General features: G+C 54.1%; 2 protein-coding genes across 2 annotated transcripts; both read left to right on the top strand.

Moving 5' to 3' along the window:
• Positions 1-3,434: 3,434 nt before the first annotated feature.
• GUITHDRAFT_61116 (hypothetical protein) lies at positions 3,435-3,590 on the top strand (the record flags this gene model as incomplete). Its single annotated transcript, XM_005837678.1, has 1 exon — positions 3,435-3,590. A coding segment is annotated over one exon (156 nt), but the record flags the coding sequence as incomplete, so codon positions are not given.
• A 1,787-nt stretch (positions 3,591-5,377) lies between these two features.
• GUITHDRAFT_103345 (hypothetical protein) lies at positions 5,378-9,695 on the top strand (the record flags this gene model as incomplete). Its single annotated transcript, XM_005837677.1, has 13 exons — positions 5,378-5,455; positions 5,501-6,003; positions 6,069-6,206; positions 6,365-6,538; positions 6,696-6,780; positions 6,840-6,899; positions 7,012-7,755; positions 8,358-8,663; positions 8,718-8,766; positions 8,826-8,933; positions 9,108-9,453; positions 9,505-9,613; positions 9,657-9,695. 13 exons carry the CDS (start codon positions 5,378-5,380, stop codon positions 9,693-9,695), a joined length of 2,739 nt encoding a protein of 912 aa, XP_005837734.1.
• Positions 9,696-10,811: the final 1,116 nt, after the last annotated feature.

Raw genomic sequence — 10,811 nt, 5'->3', positions numbered from 1 at the left:
GGAGGATCCCCAACCGCTGATGTGCATGTCTCCGAGCTGACCGTGGCTTCATGGAGCCGTTTGACTCCTCCAGAGCAGTGCTGCACCAGGTGGACGGGGAAACAATCGCTATCGTGCTGGGCCAGGTGGTTTACATTTCCAACTTCATCGGGTCGGGCGGCGGCGGCGGGGAGGGGGGGGGGCGGGGCCGGGCACGCCGGTCAAGACTCAGTTACATTGATATGACTGAGCCTTTACTCAAAGTTAAGTCAAAAATCAGTACGAGGACAATCGGTCTAAATATACTTATAAACCGAGCTCGCGCGCAGCATGCACAAGCTGTGCGAGCTTGTGGTGGACGAGCTGGAGGATCTGGAGGAGGAGGCGAAGAGAGCCATATCGAACAAGCTCTTTCTCATCAGAACTGCCTCCTACGTGTGTGGCGCGGTGTGGCCCTTCATCAAGGCGATCAACAAGCTCGATGTGAGCGCCAGGGTTGACGGAGTGGAGAAGACAATCAGCGAGCTCTATGTCACGCTGAGAGCCTTCAAGGGTCTTGTCACCAGGAGAGGAAGTCAGATCACAGACGCAAGCCCTGGCAAGATCTTGGTGGAAGGTGGCCTGGTAAAGCTTGAGGCAGAGGTCAAGCATCTCAAGGAAATTCTGGAAGGTCACCTGTACTGCATCAAGGAGAACCCGGAGCTAGAGGCTGTAGGCTGTCGGGTGATCAATGCAGAAATAGGGGGGGCAGAAGATTTCAGCATTGGAGCTGTAGAGGAGCAGAGCAAGTGGCTCGATGCGCCATGGGCACTGGACCCCACTGAGTTCACAGTGATCAGGGAGATGAGCATTGTATCGGACGGGTTCTGGAAGATGTCGCATTTTCTTTACAAACGTGAGGTCAAAGTAGCCTTCAGGGTACTTGCAGATCAATCCCAAGTCATCTCGAGAGGGGCTGTCCTGAAGGAAGCTGACATGCAGTTCCGCTTGCTGCACCCCAACGTGGTCATGTTCATTGGAGTGACTTTGAAGCGCGAGGACAATGGGGAGCAGGTTTACATCTTCGTGATGGAGCCGTTTTCCGATACTTTGGGTCAGTATGTGGACAGTGGAGGCGTCACAAGCAGGAGGAACAAGCAGGAGATGGTACGTCAGATTGTAGAAGGACTAGCTTACCTCCACATCCAGTACCTGGTGCACGGTAGGATAGTTCCAGACAACATCGTTGTGGACAGCAGGGGAGTGCCCAAGTACACCAACTTTGATTTCGGTGACTTGGACATCGATGAACCTGAGCTCAACGACGAAGGCAAGGCCTGGGCTGCACCCGAGCGCCTGCAGGGCGGCCCCCCCACTACCACATCGGATGTTTTCTCGATGGGGCTGATCTCGGCGTATGTCCTGACATCACTTAGGCCCCCGAGAGAATCTGAAAATGTGATGCAGCACATGAAGATCCACTACGGTGATGATTTCCTCAGTGATCTGATCAAGCAGTGCGTCCTCCCGATCGCGTTGAAGCGGCCAGCAGCACCAGAGCTGGCCTGGACTCTAGGTTCGCACTGGAAATCGATGGATGACCACTCAGGTGAGTACTGAGATCGTAGCTTCTTTCTTTCTAATATTCTGCAGACACAGAGAGTGTGGAGAGCGAAGTAGAGACGGATCTTGTCCCGCGCTTTGCTGCTTCAATCCCGATCGAGCCGGTGGAGAGCCGACCAGCTGAAGGAAGCACGGCCATCGTACCAAGCAGCGAAGGGAAGAGTTCGGGGTCAAAGGAATTCACTACCATGGACCGTGTGGGAGATGCTGGAGGAATAGAAGCGATCGTCATGGCGATGGAGAATCACCCAATGCATGAGAAGATCCAGGAATCGGGATGTTCCACCATGGCCACATACGCTGTAAACGAGAACATGGTGCATAGGATCATAGCAACCAACGCCGTGGCCCTGATACTAATAGCGATTGATCGCTACCCTGATAATGAGCAAATCTTCGATAATGGCTGCAGAGCTCTCACGCTCTGTCTGAAAGTGACCTCGACGGTGGCTGAGAAGATTGCTAGGAACAAGGGAATCGAGAGAATTGTCGCCGGGCTGTTGAGATTTTCACACTCGCCAAGGCTGTTGGAGTCTTCTTGCGTCACCTTGGCCTGCTGCATCACACAGAAATCAAAATGTCTCACCAGGTTCATGGGATGCGACGCGATCGCGATATGCTTGCAGATCATGAGGAGGCATCGCGATGTTGTGGATTTGCAAATTGTTTGCACACATATACTGGCTGTGCTGGGGGAACATAAAAGCGACATTGCTCTACAAATCAGGAGAGCAGGAGGAATTCAACCTATATCACTTGCGATGGATAGATACATCAAAGATGCCAGAATGCAGGAGGCTGGATGCAAAGCGTTCTCGAGCTTGTCGCATGATTGCGCTGACACTATAGCAGAACTGGTGAAAAGTCGGAGAATTGATGCGGCTGTGTTGGCCATGAAGTTGCATAATACCGATGTGGCATTGCTTGACTATGCCGTAGGAGCTCTCCACAGCCTCGCGCACCATAATGTGGACCACGCAGGGATGATTGTTGAAGCAGGAGGAATCGCGCCCTTGATCCATTACCTAACAATCAGAACAGAGCATTCCTCGTTTCAAGTGAAGGGACTCAAGGTTCTGCGGTCAATTGCAGCAGTCAACCTTCAAGCAGCAGCTGAGATCTTCCATGCTAAGGGGATCGAGTGTATCGTCAAATCCCTGCGGACTTTCCCCGATAATACGCAGTTGGTGGATGTGGGCATGAAGCTTCTGTTTGGCTTTGTGTCCATGGAGCGCCAAGAGTTCGTGGATGCCATGGCGAGATCAGGAGCAGTACAGACCATCGTCACGGTGCTGAGGAACAAGAAAGCTGACGAAGCTCTCCGGAGGTTGTGCTGTCGAACCTTAGCATACATGTCAAGGGACAACAATGATGTGAAAAGTGAGATCAGGTCGCAGAATTTGACGGAAAATCTCGTGGCACCGCCAAGAGGGAAATACAAGAAGGGAGGAGGGGACGTGATAGAGATACTGATGAAGCACATTCAAGAGCTTGGCGACCCGACCATCGTGTGGCAGGATTGCAACTGGAGGGGGGGTCGCAAGACAATCAAAGTGGCAGAGCCTGTGAATCAGAATCAGAGTGAAAAGTTGGAAAAGTCGGACAAGTCAGAGCTGACAGACGACAAGATTGATGAGATCATGAAGATGCTCGAGCCAGCAGCGACTGAGAAGGGGGAGGGAAAGAAACGAAACAAGAAGAAGAAGACCAAGAAAGGGAGCAAAGACCTGGAGGACAACGACGACGATGATCAGGGGGAAGGAGGGGACGGGAAGTTGAGCGACGCAGGAGCCAAGTACCGATGGGACGATGACAAGGGAGGCGCCATCAGAAGCAACCACCCCAAGGACGATGGGGATGACATGTGCGTGATCTGCTTCGAAGCGTTGTCAACGCATGCGTACATCCCTTGCGGCCACCAGGCAGTGTGTGAGCTCTGCAGCGTCAAGTTTCCGAGCCCCTGCCCCATCTGCAACTGCAAGAGCATCATGTGCACAAGGATCTACAGGCAGGCGGTCTGAGGCTGCCGGAGGGATGCGGGCAGGGAGCGAAGGGATGCGGGCAGGGAGCGAAGGGATGCGGGCAGGGAGTCAAGGGATGCGGGCAGGGAGTGAAGGGATGCGGGCAGGGAGTGAAGGGATGCGGGCAGGGAGTGAAGGGATGCGGGCAGGGAGCGAAGGGATGCGGGCAGGGAGCGAAGGGATGCGGGCAGGGAGCGAAGGGATGCGGGCAGGGAGCGAAGGGATGCGGGCAGGGAGTGAAGGGATGCGGGCAGGGAGCGAAGGGATGCGGGCAGGGAGCGAAGGGATGCGGGCAGGGAGCGAAGGGATGCGGGCAGGGAGTGAAGGGATGCGGGCAGGGAGCGAAGGGATGCGGGCAGGGAGCGAAGGGATGCGGGCAGGGAGTGAAAGTCCACTTGATGGATGTGGACGATGAGTCGATTTGAAACATTTTAATCGTGAACAACCGGCGGGACAGCCGCTATGGCATCTCGCTGTTGACTTTGAACGTGACACCAGTGATTTGATTGAACGAACTGATTTCATCTGGTTTGAGGGCCTTGCGTACCGTTGAGATACTTTCAGTGACAGTTAATCGATCTTTTACTCATTCAGTCACGTTGAACATCAGTCGGTATCACTTAGAGCCAGTCAGGATAAGTAAGTGTCAGTCAGTCAGTTGGTCGGTCAGCGGCAGGCAAAGTCAGCCAGCTTGCCTGTCGTCGTGCCTCTTCTTCCTCTTCCTCCTCTTCCTCCACACCCGCCAACACCTCCACTACCATTACAGCCACCACCACCTCCACCTGCTGGCTCATATTCCTCCTTCTCCATCACCACCACTTCCTCCACCTCTTCCTCCACCTCTTCCTCTAGTTCCTCCTCCACCACCACCATCTTCTCCTTCACTCATCTCCATAGCCTTGAATTTCTCTTTCCTTCCTCCTGCAACTTGTCTCGATATCCTCCTCCTCCTCCTCCTCCTCCTCCTCCTCCTCCTCCTCCTTTTCTGCTGAAATTCTCCTCATCCACCACTTTTAATTGCTTCCTTCGTCTCTTGGTCCACTGATCATTGTGCCCCTAGGTTGATAGACCCCGATACTCCTTCTGCTCCTTCTGCTGGTGCTGGTGCTGGTGCTGGTGCTGGTGCTGGTGCTGGTGCTGCTTGTCTGACCTGATGTGAAAATTTCTCCAACAAAAATGCTGTTTGGCTGGTTGCTACAAACTCCAATATTTTTTTTCAATTGGAAAACAAAACTTTATTTTTAATTTTGAAATCTATGAATAATATTATAAAAAGGCTTTATCGAATTTTGAATGGTCTTGCTCTAAACGGTCAATTTTGCTACGTATACGGGATCGGACGGAAATGCGTGTGCGAGAGCTTGGAGGATGCATGGGATGTAGGAAGAAGGAGATGGTGGGGACGTCGAAGGCAGCAAGAGGAGAGAAGGGAAGGGAAGAGATGAGACGAGCAGGATTGGGATGGGAATGGAAGAACATGAAGTGAATGAGTGAGACGAAGAACGTGAAACTTGATGTGCAGGGTAAGACGACCGGGTACGGTTATGGCTATCATGGAAGTTGTTGGAGGAAAGATGCGGCAAGTCAAGTGTTTTGTGTCAAAACAAAAGGGCCATGGATGATTAATGGAAAACACAGCATAATTTGATGTTTTGTTGAGAAGGCTGAGGTTGTGCACCGTGGGTGTTTTCTGATAGTGCTTTGTTTGCAGTGCAAGTTGTGGTTCCACCATGGCGGAGGAAGGTCGGTCGCCAGCTGTAGACAGACACGTTCCAATGCCAGCGAGCGTCTTGCGCAGCAAGAAGAGTCGACGATCTTTCACTCCCGCCCAGACAAAGCAAGTTCTCCTACAGGTACGCTATCCCTCGCAATGCTCCTCGTCTCAACCCTTTCTTCAGGCCCTGGGTCCTTCCCCCAGCAGAGATCAACTGGCGCAGTTTGTGAGCACGCTGTCGGAGGAGGAGCGCATGCTATTCCTTGGAACTCCCTCCCCCTCTCCCGCAGCGAAGGCGGTCAGGTTCTCGCCCACCTCAAGCGCCTCCTCCGTTGAGAGCGGACGGAACAGCCGAGAAACTAGTCCTGAGGTAGAGGAGCGAGGTGAGGACGCCGTTTCTGCTCCTGGCACGCCCTACGACCGTCTGCGATGCTCGCCCTTCAGCATGACGCCTTCCAGTCGCTTCATCTCGCCCCGCGTTTTTCCCTCCATGTCTCCCTCCCTCCGATCTGCGGACCACAAGTTCTTTGAGAGCAGGAACTCCCCAATCCCCGCGGACTCGGTGGAAAACCTCAAGGAGGAGGTCGGCCGTCTCAAGTACTTGCTCTCTAAGTCGGAATCCACCTGCTCCAGGCTGCTGGACGAGAAGCGCTCCCTTTCTCGCGCCCTGGACAACGCCTGGACTATGTCCAACGAGCACAGGAATGGCTGTGCTGTATGAGTCTCGTGTGCCCCTGACATGCGATCCGCAGGCCGAAAGACGAGCAGCCGAAGGAGGGAGAGCGACGGGAGTCTCCGACGAGGGAATATGCATGCTCCCCTGACGTAGAGAAAAAGGAGAAGACTCTACTAGAGCTGCAGGAAGCGATCAAGGGTTCAAGCAGAGAGAAGTAATGGCGGGGATTGGAGGAGGGGAAGGCACGGAGGGACCTGAAAAGAGCGGGAGGAGGAGGAGGAGGAGGAGGAGGAAGAGGATGGGCTGGAGGACAAAAAGCTGCAGATTGAGAGGAGAAGACTGTTGAGAATCATGCTCACGTTCTCATGGCAGGGAGAAACTGAAGCAAGACCTTCAAGTCAGCCTGCAGGTTGAGGCAGAGCTGCGGGAGCAGGTGGGTTCGGCTGCAGAGTTACAATGGCTGACTTGTGAGGAGGTGGAGGCGAACGAGACCGAAATCTCACAGCTGAAGGCGGAGATTTCGAACCTGAAGAGGCAAAGAGAAAGGTGAGATGAGGAGGTGTAGTTGGAGGAAGAGGGGTAGCAGTAGTAGTGGCAGCGATACAAGAGGAGGAGGAGGAGGAAAGAGGGGAGGGAGGGAGGAAGTGGTGTTGGTGGAGAGGGAGTTGGGGTTGATGATGGTGGGGTTTAACCTGGGCTGCAGGGCAAGGGACGAGGTGGAGACAGAGAGAGAGCGAGCCAACAAGGCTGAGGAAGAAGTCGCAAGGTTGAAGCAAGACTTCAACAAGGTAGGAGGGAGAAGACCTTCGGGGTGACAGCGATCAAGGGATTGTGACACGAACTGCAGGGGAACAATGCTAGCGATGACCGAGTGCTCCAGCTTGTGGCAGACCTTGCTACAGCCAAGGTGAGGAGGAGGAGGAGGAGGAGGAGGAGGAGCCTGGAAGGAAGGGGGGGGGGGGGAGGAGGAGGGGCAGAGACAAGGGCAGGGGATGACATCGTTGACGACCCCCTTTCAGAGTCACATCAAGGAGCTGGAGGAGGAGCTGGAGACGCTGCGGGCCTCGGTTTCTGACTCTCACGACTCCTGCTTCTCCGCCTCCCCCATCGTGCCCTCCATCGCGTGCGGGGAGCTCATGAAGGTTAAGGAGGAGAACAGCTCGCAGCCAGCGACCGCGCGGTCGCTCGCAGTGACGGAGAGGGGCTCCTCTCCCATACCCGAGCTCGCCGCACAGAAAGGCAACCGAGCTGAGAAGGGCACGGACGGCTGGAGCAGGGACAAGGCAATCAAGGTCAACGAGTGGAAGGTGAACCTGGAGACCGTGGCTGCCGGCATGCACTCGAAGCTTGACCGATTCCCTCCTCATTCGCCCGACTGCAGCAACGAGACGGAGGAGGAGGGTGACAGTCGCTATGTCCTCCAATGGTTCTCCCCTTGCCCCGAAGGAAGCTCGGACGCGTCCCTCAGCGTCTCGGAGCAGGAGCACGAAGCTCTTCTCCATCCGTGGGGGCCTCCTCCTGTTCCCTGCTCCGTGGCCCGGTACAGGGACGGAAGCGATCAGGACCCGCCGCTTCTTGCCAGGGACTTCCCCAAGTTCAGGAGCGAGGAGGAGGAGGAGGAGGAGGAGGAATCTCACTGCCACTCGCCTTGCCCGAGCGACTCTGAAGGAGCAGCGAAGAAGAGCATGGCGGGCTTGTTCCGCTTTCACTCTGCAGACTTGATGGTGGAGAGGGAGTGGAACCTTGCAAAGCTTCTCTTCTCTGTGAGATGATAGTCTTGTTTGGGAAGGGACTGTGCTTGGAGGAATTGATTTGAAGGACTTGAGAGGATTCGGACTGACGTAACTTATTACTGCATGTTGATTGAAGAGGATTTCTAGTTCGTCAGCCCCGCCTCTCTCTCTTTCCAGCTTGACACAGGCTGGTCCCCAGCTGATAGCCCAGCTCCTTTCATGCCCAGTAGGTAGTCACCTCACTCCGCCGCGCCCGGAGCCGATGACGGTGGGGGCGGTAAGGAAAGGCAACACCTGGTCATCAAGTTATAAACCCGCCTCAGCCTCCATGTGCCACCCAGGAAAATGTCTAAATGTTCTGGTCAAAAGGACCCCTACTGCATCCGAAAGCTACGATGGCCTCCTCTGTGTGGACGGTGAAAGTCGCAGAGCCAGTCGCTAGGCAGTTTGTGTGTGGGTGAGTTATAGGGGAAGAAGAAGGAGGATGACGACAGGGTTGTGTTGGTTCTCGCTGCTGATGCTGCCAACTTGCGCTGGCTTCACATCTGCCTTAATCCATGTGAGTACAGACGTCATATCGCTACCCCCCTACCCCCCTCCTCCCTTTCTTCTTGCATACTGACAAACAGAAGGTACAGAACACTCCGATATCAGACGTTTACTCGGCGACAAGCCTCGTTCCTGGAGGAGGATGCGGACTCCGGGCATATCAGCATCGACCTCATGCCAGGATACAATTAAAATCTCAACTGCGGGACGGGCTGTGGAGGACAGAGGAGACTGAGGAGACTGCGATCAAGTACGTCTTCTCAGGGCCCAATGAAGAGCTCACTGTCAGCGAAACATCCTTCGAGCCAAGCGCCGACCTGCTGGAGAGGTACGGGGACGACGGGTCGCGCTCGACCTTCCGGAGGTTCATCTTTGAGGACGGGACTGAGGTATAGCCTGTCCAGGCAGTCCCCTGAGTGTCTCACCTGAACAATCTCTCATAGACATCGATTCGTGAGATGCAGTTTCACCACCTCGGCTACGGGCAGACAGGTCCTTTCCTTTCCTCGCGCTTGCGACTATGTCTCGTTTGTTCACCTCACCTCTCGCAGTCTGGGAATCAGCGATAGGACTGGCCGCATGGCTCAAGTCGCCTCGGAGGAAGGGGCTGTTCGAGAACCTCCGCGTGTTGGAAGTGGGATGCGGCTGTGGCTTACCAGGTGAGAGCAGGAGGAGAGCAGGAGGAGCTGAGGAGAGCGCGAGGAGAGGGAACGACAGTTGTAGGAAGACATATATCTCAGCGCAAGAGTGAGGAGGCGGCGGGGGCAGGGTGTCCACTTGAGGAGGAGAGGGAAACGAGGACTAGCGTACGCTGACGGATGATGACTCGTCAGGGCTGAGTGTGATACAGTCCTGCCCGAGCAAGGAGATGGTGTTCTCCGATTGGGATGGCGAGAGAGGGGAGGTGCAGCTGGAGGATCAGCTCGAAGGGATCCTTGGTAACCTGGCGTGCAACATCATGCTCAACAGTGCGAGGAGGGGAGGCGTGTCTGTGCGGAGGATCAACTGGTTCGACGCGCCGGGGGATCGCAGCAGGTGGGAGGAGTACGATGCTATCATAGGTTCAGACCTGCTGTATGAGGATGCGGCTGTGGTGCCCCTCCTGGAGACTGTGCGAAAGTCCTTGACGGAGGGTGGCAAGTTTTACCTGTTTGCCCCAGCGGCCAAGGAGCTGTCAAGGTAGCTTGCGATGTTTGCGCTTGGATCACTCACTCGAGTCCGATGCGGCAGGACCAACCATGTCGAGCGCCTGATCAGCATGATGAAGGAAATCGGTGACGTTGATGTCACTCCGTTCAGTCTGCAAGTGCGCGAGGCCAACGCACAAAACTTGCAAGAGGTGTCGTGGTCAAGATTATGTATTTCCCTGATCCATACCGCAGAATTTGGAGCTGCAGCTGGTCGTTTTTCAGAAGTCTTGAGAGGTCAAAGGGTTGGTTATGAATAGTATTCTTTTAAACGGTTGTGTTACAACCAAGAATTTCCGAGAAGGAGACAAATGGACAAACAAGACGATGCCAGCATGATTTCATTGCTTTTGTACATGAGCTTGCTATGGAACATATAGTTTCTGATCCCTCTGCTCTCTATCCCCTTCTCCTCTATCATCTATCCTCTCTCCCCTCCTCTCCCCTCCTCTCCCCTCCTCTCCCCTCCTCTTCTCCACTCTCGTCTCCTCTACGCATGTTGATGAGCAGCATCCAGTAAGTAGAGTTGTCGTCTTGACTCGAGATCATGACATCATGGGGGTGGGTGGTGTTCGCAAAGGGGTACTATTTAAAGATACCAATTCTTTAGAGGGTAGGGTAGTTAACCTAAAAAGAGATAGACTGGATATGTCTCAGGGTAGGGGTTGTCAAGGCGGACTTGAATGGCGGCGGCAGGTGAAGTTGGCGGGGCAAGGGGATGATGAGGAAGTAGAGAGGGGCGAAGACGACGAGAAGAGGGAGAGGGGGGGGAGAGGTGTAGTGGGAGAGAGAGGTAACCAGCATGGAGTTCGATGAGTGAGGTAGTATAGATGAAATTATGATTGATATGGAGAGAGTAAGAAAACCGAGATTTCAGCTGTTATCACCACCTGCTCTCCATCTACGATGTACTTTAACGGGTCGTTGGGTTTTGGATGGAGAGGAATGACATCTTTTTTCTACCTCCAGGCAGAGCTGTGGATCTGAAAGAAGATCGTTCGTCCAGGTGACCCTGAAAGTTTCTCTGCACGGGTTGAAATATTCGCAGGATCTCGGATGCATTACATTCCTTACAAGTGCTGCGATCTCAGCTTGAAAGCTCTTTCAGCAAGGCATCTCATACTCGTCCACCGTCTCAATATTGATCAGTTTGCAGGACAAAGCTAGTGACAGAACTTCGCTCGTGTTGCAAAAATCTGCAAACAGTCCTGGTACATACCTGCTCCGACCTTCAAAGCTGATCAGATCAAGCAGCAAGTCAAGGAAAAGAGAGGAAGGAGAGCAAAAAGAAACATTCAAAACGAAGATCATCAGTCAAGAAATTCTCATCTTCTCAAGACTCACAAGAGT

This window comes from Guillardia theta (assembly GCF_000315625.1).
Source record: "Guillardia theta CCMP2712 unplaced genomic scaffold GUITHscaffold_13, whole genome shotgun sequence".
NCBI classification, from domain to species: Eukaryota; class Cryptophyceae; order Pyrenomonadales; family Geminigeraceae; genus Guillardia; species Guillardia theta.
The sequence above is the reverse complement of the archived record's forward strand: the minus strand, read 5'-3'. Positions and strand labels throughout refer to the sequence as shown.